The 14,952-nt window shown below is 45.3% G+C and overlaps 1 protein-coding gene across 4 annotated transcripts in view; it reads right to left on the bottom strand.

The window, feature by feature from the left end:
- FCHSD2 (FCH and double SH3 domains 2) overlaps positions 1-14,952 on the bottom strand; it is a 434,367-nt gene that overhangs the window by 61,780 nt on the left and 357,635 nt on the right. For 2 of the 4 annotated variants that reach the window (XM_082245226.1, XM_082245228.1), the window contains 3 exons: positions 14,269-14,298; positions 9,974-10,069; positions 2,435-2,506 (listed from right to left, as the gene is read on the bottom strand). In XM_082245226.1, the coding sequence (XP_082101352.1) occupies positions 2,435-2,506; positions 9,974-10,069; positions 14,269-14,298 (198 nt within the window). The remainder of the gene's footprint in view (positions 1-2,434; positions 2,507-9,973; positions 10,070-14,268; positions 14,299-14,952) is intronic. The other 2 variants (XM_082245229.1, XM_082245227.1) reach the window with 2 other exon arrangements.

Below are 14,952 nucleotides of genomic sequence, written 5' to 3'. Positions count from 1 at the left end.
ACTCCTCTCCTGTTCTGAAATTGCTTACTCTGATTTCACTGCACACTGTGAGCTTCTTAGAACATGCACTAGAAGCTGCTGCAAGTCATCACATTTCCTTGCTAGAGGACATCCATCACCACCCCAGCCTGATTGACCCTGGTCCATCCCTTTCATGTACTGGATTTTGGTTCTTTCATGGAGGCTCAGCATTACATTGGATGCGAGTGGTCTGCATGCAAATGGCAGGTTCACTTCTGCAGACCAACAACCACCCATCAAGGCATTTTGATAATTGTATCACCCCTTTCTAAGAGCCAGCCCGCTTCTTGCATCAGGGTCCTTGAGAGGTGTACTGAGGCAAGGTGTTGTGATTTTATCAGGAGGATATGTACAACATAATGGCGGCCCCTCCCACCAGCCATGATCTGCCTGCATTGCATAGAGAAGTGCACAAACACAGTGATGATATTCCGCCCTATTTCTTGATCGCTATGCCATCAATGTTTGGAATTACCCCCCCCCCCCCCAAGGTTTAGTACTTTTAGGGTACTGAAGCGCTGCACTTCCATCCTACTTTGCCGCCGCCATCCGTTGGCTCCTGGGATAAAAGTATCATTAATCCCAGGAGACAACAAGCAACCTCCGCTTCTAGCATCACATTTTTTTCCAAACCTGAAATGCCGCAATGCCAGGCGGAGGAAAGAGCGGTTTTTGAACTGGGAAATCATTCTTTTGTTGTTATTGTTACTGGAGAGTCGGCGGAGAAGGGATCGGTAGTGGCAGCAGCAGAAGCGAGATTGATAAAAAATTGCTGGATTGTGGCACTCCAGTATTTTGTGAGCACAAGGACAGCAGTATACGCTGAGTGTGCGGCACTTTGTTCACACTGCGCAGGCGCAAGATTGGAGGGTGAATGCTGAAGAAAATCCAAGCGGGCTTCAGATGCCCACACTCAAGACAGCAGTTTACAGGATCCAGGGGGTGCAGTGAGTAGCATTGGATTTACAAAAACAAAAATAATTACATATACAACATACAGCAATTTGCATTGCATAAGCTGCGACTATCACGGGGGTGGTGGTCAGTGTAGAAGTGATCCCCTTACATTGGTGGTCAGTGTAGAAGTGATCCCCTTACATTGGTGGTCAGTGTAGAAGTGATCCCCTTACATTGGTAGTCAGTGTAGAAGTGATCCCCTTACATTGGTGGTCAGTGTAGAAGTGATCCCCTTACATTGGTGGTCAGTGTAGAAGTGATCCCCTTACATTGGTGGTCAGTGTTGAAGTGATCCCCTTATATTGGTAGTCAGTCTAGAAGTGATCCCCTTACATTGGTGGTCAGTCTAGAAGTGACCCCTTACACTGGGGGTTATTGTAGAAGTGATCCTTTAACATTGGTGATCAGTAGAGAAGTGATCCCCTTACATTGGTGGTCAGTGTAGAAGTGATCCCCTTACATTGGTGGTCAGTGTAGATGTGACCCCTTACATTGGTGGTCAGTGTAGATGTGACCCCTTACATTGGTGGTCAGTGTAGAAGTGATCCCCTTACATTGGTGGTCAGTGTAGATGTGACCCCTTACATTGGTGGTCAGTGTAGATGTGACCCCTTACATTGGTGGTCAGTGTAGATGTGACCCCTTACATTGGTGGTCAGTGTAGATGTGACCCCCTTACATTGGTGGTCAGTGTAGATGTGACCCCTTACATTGGTGGTCAGTGTAGAAGCGATCCCCTTACATTGGTGGTTAGTGTAGAAGCGACCCCCTTACATTGGTGGTCAGTGTAGAAGTGATCCCCTTACATTGGTGGTCAGTGTAGAAGTGATCCCCTTACATTGGTGGTCAGTGTAGAAGTGATCCCCTTACATTGGTGGTCAGTGTAGTAGTGATCCCCTTACATTGGTGGTCAGTGTAGATGTGACCCCTTACATTGGTGGTCAGTGTAGAAGTGATCCCCTTACATTGGTGGTCAGTGTAGATGTGACCCCTTACATTGGTGGTCAGTGTAGATGTGACCCCCCTTACATTGGTGGTTAGTGTAGATGTGACCCCTTACATTGGTGGTCAGTGTAGGCAGGAATGCTCTCTTCTCAAGGAACCCCTTGCAACGTGTGGAGGAACCCCAAGTGTTCACAAAACTCTAGTTGAGAAAGGTCAATGTATGGGTTGCTTGGGTCTTACTTTCTAGAAAAGGACAACCTTTCCCACTGTATAGAAGTCCACTCTTCTTCTGTAACATGCACAGGTCAAAGCAGGTTTTAGGTAATGGTTGTGATGACAAGGTCTCTCGAGTTGTAGGTACATAGGACTGTGGGGTGTTGATCACGAGTACAGGTGAGATGAGAATGGGAGAATGTAAGGGGATAAAGCAACATGGGTCTCTAGAACACAGAAGTGACCAATCACTAACATGTAAGAGATGGAGGTAAAACACAAGCAGAGATGGCTGTACCTTTGCCAAGAGCATTCTCATAGCACTGACAGGAGAGGGCTCGATATCCACCAGCGGGACAGCGCTAAAGCTCTGTGCCAAGACAGCGAGCAGAGGACAGAAACACAGACAGCACACAGGTTAGAAGACACACGGGCTTTGGTAGGTCTCAGATGGGTTAATGCATGCTATTAACCAATCACATTAAAGATCACTGGACACAGCAGAAGGTCAAAACTTGCTAATTGGAAAAAAGAAAGTTAGAACATACATAGAGAATCAAATCTTAAGTTCACATCTTTTAAAGGTAATAGACCATAAAGGTTTTTTTTTTTTAAATAAAAAGCAAATTCAGTTAAGACATCAGCACAGCGCCCCCTCGGGTGAGTACATCGCTTGATCCTACGACAGGTGAGTGTGTGTTTATTAAAAGTCAGCAGTTATAGTTTTTGTAGCTGCTGACTTAATTTTCATAAATATGACTGGAGCTCCTCTTTAAAGTATAACTAAAGGCAAAAGTTCTTTTTTTTTTTTTAGTTTTTTGATAGAGTAAAGATGGATTAGAACCCCTGTCAGTTTTATTGCTGTCTGTGCCCCCGTTATGGAGATTCACCCTCTCCATTTGTCCTGTTTAACATTATAATTGGAAGTTAAGCCTCATGCACACTGAACGTTATCAAAATGCCAGTAGAAAGCTGTAGGAGTTTTTCAGTTTTTCTGCAGTAGCATTTTTTTTTTTAGCTTTTTTTTAACCACTTCCATACCGGGCCATTTCTGGCACTACACTCCTACAGTCATATTTGTTTGCTAGAAAAATACTCAGAACCCCCAAACATTATATATATATATATATATATATATTTTTTTTAGCAGAGACCCTAGGCACCCCAGATGTTTTGGAACTATATTTCCCATAATGCATAATACATTAGAGTGCATGAGCCTCATGGGAAATGTAGTTCCAAAACATCTGGGGTGCCAAGATTCATCATCACTGCACTAGGGAACAAAATGGCGGTCATTGCAACTTTTTACGTCACACGGTATTTGCGCAGAAAATTTTTTTGGGAAAAAAAAAGTTTTATGAATTAAAAAAAAAAAAAAAAGAACACACTAAAGTTAGCCTAATTTTTTTGTATAATGTGAAAGATGATGTTACCCCGATTAAATCGATACCTAACATGTCACGCTTTAAAATTGCGCACACTCGTGGAATGACGCCAAATTTCGGTACTTAAAAATCTCCATAGGCAACGATTTAACATTTTTTACAGGTTACCGGTTTAGAGTTACAGAGGAGGTCTAACGTTCGCGGCGATACCTCACATGTATGGATTGAACGCCGTTTACATATGAGGCCGCGATGTACGCATGGGTTCGCTTCTGCGTGCGAGCACGCGGGGATGGGGGCACTTTACATTTTTTTTGTTTATTTAATTTTTTTTTTGATCACTTTTATTCCTATTACAAGGAATGTAAACATCCCTTGTAATAGGAATAGTGCTTGACAGGTCCTCTTTATGGGGAGATCTGGGGTCAATAAGACCTCAGATCTCTCCTACAGGCTAGAAGGCCTGAAATAAAAAAAAATAAAAAACGATCTCAGCTATGCAGCCGAGATCATGGCAGTATTGACAACTGCCAGGCCGGGTGTGATGTCATAACATTGCGCCAGGGCCTTGGAGAGTCAGAGACTGCAGGGGGACTATCTGGACCTCGACTGTCTATGGTGTACTTCCGCCGCCGGCGGATTCTTTCCCTGGCTCGCCGATCTCACGGGCCAGCCGGTAGAAGCACTGTAAGAACGATCAAGTGGCTGAACTGTCGCTATGATTGTGCTTATGCTGCAGGGAACCGCCGGCTGAAAAAAATGGTATATGAACGATGCTTGCAGCTGCACCCATCATTCAGATATCCCCACTTAAAGCCCAGGATGTCAGATGACGTCAAAGCAGTAAGGAAATGGTTAAGCAAATCTATACTCCCACAAAACTTATGGCTCATAAACATAGATAAACGCTGAATAGCCGCGTTTTTCAGCGTTTGATGTTTTTAGGCTTTTATCAGAGTTACAGCACTTTTACAGCTGTAAAAACTCCTCTCAAAACCCACTAGTTCTGGGCCAAAAACTGCTGATAACAGTCTATATGTGCGTGGACACATAGGATAACGTGCTGGGGAGTTTACTGGCTGCAGAAAAAAAAAAAAAAGGTCTGACGCCAAAAACAGCAGCCGTAAAAACGTCCGGTGTGCATAAGACCTGAAGGTGAAAGAAAATCCCAAATTATGGGTTGTCCCCAGAAAAGTAATACTGGGGAAATCTTCCAATGAATCCAGAATCCAGTTCTGGTGACCTGGGGGTCCCCAAGAAATTCTGTTATTTTTTAGGGATTTCCTCTCACTTCCTGTTTGGCTATGGGACAGGAAGTGAAGGGAAATCACTTCCAAGGGGACACACAAGGCTAAAAAAATCTGACAGGGGTTATAACCCCCCTTTACTACCCTTTAATGAAAAAAAAAAAGTTTTGCCTATAGTTCTACTTTAAGTTAAAAAAATAAATAGTACCAAAATGTGAGAGAGGGAGAAGACAGAGAAAATTTGTTTCTAGGGTTTAATATGTTACGGGGAGCAAGTGACACCACTAAGGTTTAAACAGCCTTGCTCTATTTAGAGTCCTAATTCTTCAGTGCAATAATAGACACTACCCAATCAGGAGTCTATTGCATGCTAGCCTGTCTTCATCAGAAAAAGTGTTACTAAACCCAGGAGGCTACATTCACTATATCTGGTCTACCACAGTACACAGAACATGGAAATACAATCATTTTAGTAAATCTAAACTGCTAAATACCTTTTACCATCAGCAGTATATAGCAGTCTTGTGAATTCTATTAGTTCCTAGCAAAGTTTCTAGGAGGAGTTTTCATTCTCCTCTGACCCTGCTGATTGGCCCTGTGCTGATCACATGCACTTTCCCAAGAAAAAAAAACTCTCTAGCAATACACACCAAACTGAGCCATGTGCAGCCCGTCCCCTTGCTCTCTAAATATACAGTTATTTTTTGGAGACAGTGAAAGGAGGAGGATGAGAGAGACAGAATCAAAAAGCCTTTATTCACAATGCAAAGGATTACCCCTTAGGTTCCACAGTGAGTATAACAAACATGATGTACCAAAAAATCACCATAAAAAATATGGTGATTCATATTTTCATAATAAATGAAAATATGAATCACAAATATTGATCTAAAAGTGCAATAGTGCTGAATATAAATTATTGCTGCAATAAATGACCACAAATATAAAGTGTAATAGTGCCAATTACAATGATGGTTAGTGCAACTGGATGAACAATGCAAAAAGTGCTAAATATAATACTACTGAGTGCAATAAATAATAATGTAATAATAATATAATTTTTTCAAATAGTCCAAAATCAGTGCAAAACGTGCTCAAAAAGTGCTTCTGGTATCAGGTGCAAAGAGTGCTGCAAGACTGTGCAAAGTGTCCCGAATCCCTTAGGGAATTCACTCACCAGAACCGGTGGACCTGTAACACGGGTCAAATGAGCCTTATAGTGAATCCTAGTGGGCGGGACTCCTCCAGATAAGATATTCCCCAGTCGGTCCCCTTCTCCTGTGCCACTCAAAGGAAATAATGGACCAACATCGTGAAGCCCGAATTATTAGGTTTATTAATATACAAGTAATGTAACAAAAAAAAATAACCGCGCTAGTCAAAAAGATAAAAGCAGCAGCTTTATATTTAATATTGACAATCATAAAGTGAGCAATAAACTAAGACTTATGAAGTGATAGGTAAATGAATATTGTCCACAAAAGTCCCAATCAAGGTGACAACGGGGCAAAGATTAAAGCGGAGTTCCGGCCTCAAAAACCCCTTTGGGCCATCCGCTTGCTTTAAATCCCCTAAAAAACAAATGGATAGTGCCGATTTTTTTTTTCTTTACTTACCTTGTTTTTGAAGAAAATATACTTACCTTCCTTCTACTTCCTCCCTCTGCGGCCCGCGCTGTCACTTCCTGCTTGCGTTGACTCCTGGGAGCTGAACGTCATCGCTCCCAGGGATCAATGCGCCTGTACCGGCCCCGCTCGTCAGTTCCGGTGCAGGCACGTCATTCCCTGCTAAACAGCTTCTGGGCATGCCCAGAAGCTGTGCAGGGATGACGTGCCTGCACCGGAACTGACGAGCGGGGCCGGTGCAGGCACATTCTGGGACGAAGAGGACACCGAAGAGGGCGCCCAGGCTTTAGCTGCCCACACCTGAGATGGCAGCGCTGGACAAGATATTTTCAAGGTAAGTATTTTTTCTAAAAGGTAAGTGCGACCTCGGACAGTTCAGAGGCTATCCATTGTGGAATGCCCTGACTGTCACAAGGGTATTTTTTATCTCCAAACCATTTCTGAGGCCGGAACTCCGCTTTAACTTAAAAGTGTCCCACGCCAGTGCTCAATGCTGCCACCAATTGTGAATCTGCTTACCAGAAGCCAAATTATGGCAGACTTTTCAATCAGCAAGATGGATCAGGGAGGCAAGGCTTGGAAGAATCGCCAAAGAATAAATACACCTTGATATCCACAGAAGCTTATGTATCGCCTACTGTCAGCTATACACCTCAGATTTGCGGATGGGTGACCACCTGCTCTGTGATGTGGTTTTGCAGAGAGCAGCCCGGATCCTCCTCTTCTCAGGTCCCTCTGCAGTGCTCCTAGTCCCTCCTTCGTAATGTAAGTAATGTACTTACAAATACACAATAGAGGTTCGCATATAAAAGACAAGGTATATTTCCGCAGACCTCTACATCTTCACAATGTTGGTCCATTATATATATATATACATATATATATATATATATATATATATATATATAATGGACCAACATCGTGAAGCCCGAATTATTAGGTTTATTAATGTATAAGTAATGTACTTACAAATACACAATAGAGGTTCGCATATAAAATATAAAGGTCTTTAAATACGCCCTTGTAGGCGGGCGAAACGCGTCGACACACTTCCGGTCACAGCAACCAACGAGGTCACTTCCTGGAACCATGGAACGCACGTCGGCTGCGTTCCCGGAAATACTGCGGAAAAATACCTTGTCTTTTATATGCGAACGTCTATTTTGTATGCAAGTACATTACTTATATATTAATAAACCTAATAATTTGGGCTTCACGATGTTGGTCCATTATTTCCTTTGAGTGGCACAGGAGAAGGGGACTGACTGGGGTATATCTCATCTGGAGGAGTCCCGCCCACTAGGATTCACTATACGGCTCATTTGACCCGTGTTACAGGTCCACCCCTTCTGGTGAGTGAATTCCCAAAGGGATTTGGGACACTTTGCACAGTCTTGGAGCACTCTTTGAACCTTATACCAGAAGCACTTTTTGAGCACGTTTTGCACTGATTTTGGACTATTTGAAAAAATTATATTATTATTATTACATTATTTATTGCACTTTTTGCATTGTGTATCCAGTTGCACCTACGATCATTGTAATTGGCACTATTGCACTTTATATTTGTGGTCATTTATTGCAACAATTATTTATATTCAGCACCATTGCACTTTTAGATCAATATTTATTGGTGAATCATATTTTCATTTATTATATAAAAAGTGTTTTTTTTTTGGTACATCATCTTTTGTAAGTTTAGACTTAGCGAACAGCAGCTGCAAAAACATTACTCACATTATTGTTTGCACATTGTTAATCTTAGCGTAGGTTTAATCAATATCTTAAGTATAGCAAACATGCTTTACTGAATATATAGACTGATTTTACTGCTGTGGGTTTAGTAACACTTTAATTTTGATTGGCTACATTTTATTAGCACGGTTTTTCACGAATTAGGACATTTCTGTCTTGTGCCTCAGTAATTCTAGTAGCTTTCTATAAATTACTAAAACCTTCAAATATGGACTTTGTGTGTGTGTGTATATATATCTATATATCAAATTTGCTTTAAATCTAGGAGCCAGCTAAAAAAGTTAGGAGTCAGTTTTTTTTTTTTTTTGACTGGCAGGGTTCTGTTTTCGGCGACAGATGGCCAACCGTTGATCTCTAAAAGGGGGTCACTGATAAAAGGGGACTCTGATATAATGGGGGGTCTCTAAGGGGGGTGCTAATATGAAGGGACTATTCTAAGGGGGGGGGGGGGACTCTATGCTGCCTGTCCTAAAATGACAGGACACAATAGGCAGAGAACATCTATTGCTGGGACAATGTGCTCCGAGTCATACACTCCTCTCACACAGTGTCCCCCCTTCCCCATACATTCCTCTCACACAGTGTCCCCCCTTCTTTTACACTGTGGGTGGGGCACCTGGGGGTGTATCCTCTCACATGGAGAGTAGTTTTCTGCCAGATCCGGGGCCCCATCTAGGACTGCCCTCCTTGCAGAGCTTGGCCAGATCACTCGTGCAGAGCCGGAGATCACTGTCGGCTACTACGCGCGCCGTCCCCGTCATCTTCCCAGCCAGCCAATCGCAGAAGTCGCTGTCCCCAGCCCGCCTCCTGATTGGGGGGAGTGCCAAAAGAGGGTGGAAAGCTCTGGCTAATAGAGAAGGGAAAATCTGACAGGCTACCCAATCATCACTTCCCTATGCAAGGGAAGAAAGAAGGTGAGGAGCTCACTGGGCAGCAGCCGAAGGAGTAGCTCGTGTCTGGTGCCACTGGCAGCGATGGATGGGCTGGCGGGAGCCAGGGCGCAGAGACCCGAATTCTGTTTACAATGGAGAGCTGGCGCCTGGGCTTTGTCGAGCTCTATGTATATGTATATATAGATCTATACATACATACACACAAATATGTGTTAGTATTATACATACAACTATAATCCTGTACAGCAGCAGACTGGGGGAGGCAAAGTGTGCTTTTCACATGAGTTTGAGACGCTTATGATATCATTCAGAATTCATTCACAGATGCATCTGACCAGCTTCTGCATTCCCATAGACATGTATGGAAGGAGGAGCAGTTCTGATACAAACAAAAGCTTGCCGACACCAGCCCTTAACATAGCATTGACCTTGTTACTGAGTGTCAAGAGACCATATACAGCCTGGTCTTGGACTGTTCAATGGCACTGCAGCAAACAGAGAGATCCTGGCCTTGGCTGCGTTACCTAGCAGGGGTGCCATGAGCACAAGACTGCCCAAGCAGAATTAAAAACCTTTGGCATTTGAAGACAATTCACCTATATGTAGTATTTCATCTGTTTATTTAGCCGACTGTCTGGAGTTTAGCTGTAAAGAATTTGGGCTTGAGAATATGGTGAACAGAACCTAATAATTTAACATTTACAAACCTTCACAAACAATGGCATGACCAAACTTCTCTACAAAGCTTTCTTTGTAGTATACAGTGTGCCACCAAATGATAGGTTCTCTTTAAACTGTTACAGACTTTAAACTGGTACAGACAATGGCCAAATTAGAAGATATTCTCATGTTAAAGTATTGTGAACATTGCAGACAATTTCACCTGTAACAGACGACTAAAGTCCATCAGACAATGAAAAGATCCTTACCGTGTCACTGTCACATGGCTGGAACTGGAAGGGCTGAGCTTTGTGAAATACGGGATTCTCCTGAATAAACAGCTGTAGATTGTAATCCCTCATCACCTGAAAGAAGAGATACAGAGAGAGAGATCAGTAACCGTGCAATACCCGGTGCAACTGGAGAGAAGTCCTGAAGCTTCCCAGACTGAAGTGCACATGGACCCATCACCCAGGACAACTCAATTTACTCTGATGTGAAACAACCATATAAAATAATATGATGCATAAAAGTGCAACCAGGCTTGTCGGGGGAAAATAAACCGCTGACGGGTATCTTACCATGACAACAACAAAAGTCGCTCGTGTAGGAGCAAGCATGCGTGGTGATGTAAAAATTGAGGGTGATTTAAAGGACCTAACCTAAAGCTGAAAACTTTCTTCCAGATTGAGATCAGTGAGTTAAAAACAATACAATCTTATGTAGAAAAAAAAAGTGATTAAAAGGTGATCTGTACATGTATAGGTACTATGCCTTCAAAAGGTGCCCATAATCAGCCATTAGGTCACTGAATTTGAAAGCTTACTTGAATCAGGAAAAAAAAAAAAAAAGTTATGCTAAAAGTTTATTTTATTTTTGGCTAGCATGGCTAAGGTTAGACCTCCGGTTCAGTTTTTTTTTTTTTTTTGCTGTCTGTTTCCCCGCTAAAAGGAATTCACCTTCTCCAACTGTTCTGGTGACAGTTGCCACCAGTGCTGATGGTTGCAATCCCTTCTTTGGTCTCTGATTGCACTGCACTTTTTTGGAAGAACTGATGCACCATGTTTTACTGGACTATTTTATTGATTTACATTTCACTGATTCTTTGTGCACTATTTTTATTTTATATACACATTACTTAGTTTTCTGTATAGATTGTTCTGTTTTATTGCATATGGTCACTCATGTGTCATACATTTACTGTTTTTATATAATTTTAGCGATGCTAAATGATTACTTTGTTTTTATTAATGAATAAATAACACTTAAAATAACTTTAAATATCACTTAAAATAAAATAAATGCAATTTTTTTTGCAGGTAAAAAAAAAAAGTGCATTTATTTATTTTTGTTGCAGGAGCCTGTAAAGCATTGCACCAGTGATCAGCAGATCGCTGGTGCCATGCTTGTTCACATCTATGCATTGCAGCAAGTTTTTTCACATAGGGCAGGTCATTCTTTTTGTCCACTTTCATGCGTTTTGAGGCACACAGATGTCAATGGTAGCACATGAAAATGCATGAATGATGCACCTTGCATGAATTTTCTTTCCCAGGTAGCAAACCCAAACAATCTTTATTGCCAAACACAAAAACTGCATGAAAATGGAGTGAATGAAGCACAAAATTGTGAACCAGATCCGGATTTAGGGAGGTTCTGGGGTGGGCTGTGCCCCCCCAGATTTTAGCCTCTGAGTGCATTCACAGATCCATGGGGCACTCTGCTGGGGGCAGCTGATGCACGGGGGGCACTCTGGTGGGGGCAGCTGATGCACGGGGGGGCACTCTGGTGGGGGCAGCTGATGCACGGGGGGGCACTCTGGTGGGGGCAGCTGATGCACGGGGGGGCACTCTGGTGGGGGCAGCTGATGCACGGGGGGGCACTCTGGTGGGGGCAGCTGATGCACGGGGGGGCACTCTGGTGGGGGCAGCTGATGCACGGGGGGGCACTCTGGTGGGGGCAGCTGACGTAAAGGGGCACACCGGTGGGGGCAGCTGATGCACGGGGGGCACTCTGGTGGGGGAAGCGGACGTAAAGGGGCACACCGGTGGGGGCAGCTGACGTAAAGGGGCACAACGGTGGGGGCAGCTGACGTAAGGGGGCACACCGGTGGGGGCAGCTGACGTAAGGGGGCACACCGGTGGGGGCAGCTGACGTAAGGGGGCACACCGGTGGGGGCAGCTGACGTAAAAGGGGCACACCGGTGGGGGCAGCTGACGTAAAGGGGCACACCGGTGGGGGCAGCTGGCGTAAAGGGGCACACCGGTGGGTGCAGCTGGCGTAAAGGGGCACACCGGTGGGGGCAGCTGGCGTAAAGGGGTACACCGCTGGGGGCAGCTGACGTAAAGGGGCACACCGCTGGGGGCAGCTGACGTAAAGGGGCACACCGCTGGGGGCAGCTGACGTAAAGGGGCACACCGGTGGGGGCAGCTGACGTAAAGGGGCACACCGGTGGGGGCAGGTGGCGTAAAGGGGCACACCGGTGGGGGCAGCTGGCGTAAAGGGGCACACCGGTGGGGGGCAGCTGGCGTAAAGGGGCACACCGGTGGGGGCAGCTGGCGTAAAGGGGCACACCGGTGGGGGCAGCTGGCGTAAAGGGGCACACCGGTGGGGGCAGCTGACGTAAAGGGGCACACCGCTGGGGGCAGCTGACGTAAAGGGGCACACCGCTGGGGGCAGCTGACGTAAAGGGGCACACCGGTGGGGGCAGGTGGCGTAAAGGGGCACACCGGTGGGGGCAGCTGACGTAAAGGGGCACACCGCTGGGGGCAGCTGACGTAAAGGGGCACACCGCTGGGGGCAGCTGACGTAAAGGGGCACACCGCTGGGGGCAGCTGACGTAAAGGGGCACACAGGTGGAGGCAGCTGACGTAAAGGGGCACACAGGTGGAGGCAGCTGATGTAAAGGGGCACACCGGTGGGGGCAGCTGATGTAAAGGGGCACACCGGTGGGGGCAGCTGACGTAAAGGGGCACACGGTGGGGGCAGCTGACGTAAAGGGGCACACAGGTGGAGGCAGCTGACGTAAAGGGGCACACAGGTGGAGGCAGCTGATGTAAAGGGGCACACCGGTGGGGGCAGCTGATGTAAAGGGGCACACCGGTGGGGGCAGCTGATGTAAAGGGGCACACCGGTGGGGACAGCTGATGTAAAGGGGCACACCGGTGGGGACAGCTGATGTAAAGGGGCACACCGGTGGGCACAGCTGATGTAAAGGGGCACACCGGTGGGGGCAGCTGATGTAAAGTGGCACAATGTTGGGGGCAGCTGATGTAAAGGGGCACAAGGGTGGGGGCAGCTGATGCAAAGGGGCACAACGGTGGGGGCGGCTGATGTAAAGGGGCACAATGGTGGGGGCAGCTGATGTATAGGGGCACAACGATGGGGGCAGCTGATGTATAGGGGCACAACGATGGGGGCAGCTGATGTATAGGGGCACAACGATGGGGGCAGCTGATGTAAGGGGGCACAACGATGGGGGCAGCTGATGTAAAGGGGCACAACGATGGGGGCAGCTGATGTAAAGGGGCACAACGATGGGGGCAGCTGATGTAAAGGGGCACAACGATGCGGGCAGCTGATGTAAAGAGGCACAACGATGGGGGCAGCTGATGTAAAGGGGAATTCTGATGGGGACAACTGATGTAAGGGGCCACTCTGATGGGGACAGCTGAAGTAAAGGGGACTTTGATGGGGACAGCTGACATATGGGGGCATGGGTTCTTTTTATTTATCCTAATCCAATTACAGCCTAATACTTACTAGTGTTCCCTGTTCACTCCTGCATTGCCCCTGCACTACCAGTCAGACATTACTTCTAGATCGTAATTAGCAGTACCTAAGCACGTCAAGCGAACAAGGGAATACTGATACCCTAATTCTGTGACAGACTGTCAGTGACTCACACGCAGTGTTGACATTATGCACCCCTGAGGTTTTTTTTCTGTACCCCCAGATCAGATAGGCTAGATCTGGCCCTGGTGTGAACCTAGCTTTAAAGTGGTCACCAGACCAAAAAGTAATGACCAATCCTCTAATTGGGACACCTGCTCCTACGACCGCTCTCTAAAATGGGAATTCCATTCACTTTGGAGAGATTTCCTCTCATTTCCCATTGTGCTTCCAGAACAGAAAGTGAAGGTAAACCTCCCCAGCAGGACGTAGGCAGCAAAAATAAACTGACGGAGGTTTTAACCCTTCCTAACTTTAAGACAAAAAAAGAATGATTTGGCATGGACATGTAGCCATAAGTGGTGGAGGGGGCTTAGACGAAACAGATCTGAAAATTGTGGCAAAACGGTATGCAGATACCAAAAATCATTTTTTTTCCCCACTGAATGTCACATGACACTAATTGTCTTATAAAGATGCAAAAATGACTGTGTGCAGCAATCTACTGGAACCATTCATTAGACGCTGATCGCTGGATTCTGATTGGTAAGTGCACATGCTTTCGGTCTGCACAATGGTTATTATTGCATTCGTTTTCAGCTTCAGGTAAAGTCCTTTCACAGAAAAAAAACGTATCATAGGATGTGATTGGGGTTGATCCTGAGATTCTTACCGAGGATGGAAACTTCAGCTGCATGAAAGCCTGGAACATCAAAGATAGGATTGGGTATTGTTTTTTTTTTCCTTATCATCAAGTATTTTAAGTTTTCCAGAAAATGACTAATGGAAAATGTATAACATATAAGAGAATATGCAGAAAGTAATATACCAGCGTTTTCCTTATACTATGTGATCCTAAATTTGGTACTATAAATTTAAGCTGAGCTCTGTGGTCCATACTGCTAGTGTTAACGGCTTGTTAGGCCCTTTCAAATGGGTGGACCAATCGGATCTGCCTGTCAAGTTTTTTAGGCTGACTCAATGGGACCATCCACTGTACTCTATGGAGCGGCGGATGCCAACGTACGCTGATGAGGCAGATCAGCAGACTGACTCTTCCAGTGTAAAAGGGGCCTTAAAGTTAAACTTTATCCATAACAAACGTGATAAAAAATAATGTTCTTTAGCAAGAACATATATTCCACATTAATGATTATGCTACCAAAATTAGTGTGTGCTGTAAAATGCCTCCAGCATTGCTCTGGTCTCTTCTTGCTGGAGGCTGCCATTTTTTCAAAGCCCAGAGCCCTTGAGCTGCAGTAAATCTTCAGGTAGACAGCAGATCGGAGGGCAACAGAGCAAGTGCAGAGCAGGGTGAGACAGTGGATTACTGGATTTTAAACAGTATAGGCACTTA

Source organism: Pelophylax lessonae (genome assembly GCF_965119305.1).
Source record: "Pelophylax lessonae genome assembly, chromosome: 2".
NCBI classification, from domain to species: domain Eukaryota; kingdom Metazoa; phylum Chordata; class Amphibia; order Anura; family Ranidae; genus Pelophylax; species Pelophylax lessonae.
Note: the sequence above shows the minus strand (reverse complement) of the source record. Positions and strands in the feature narration are given on the sequence as shown.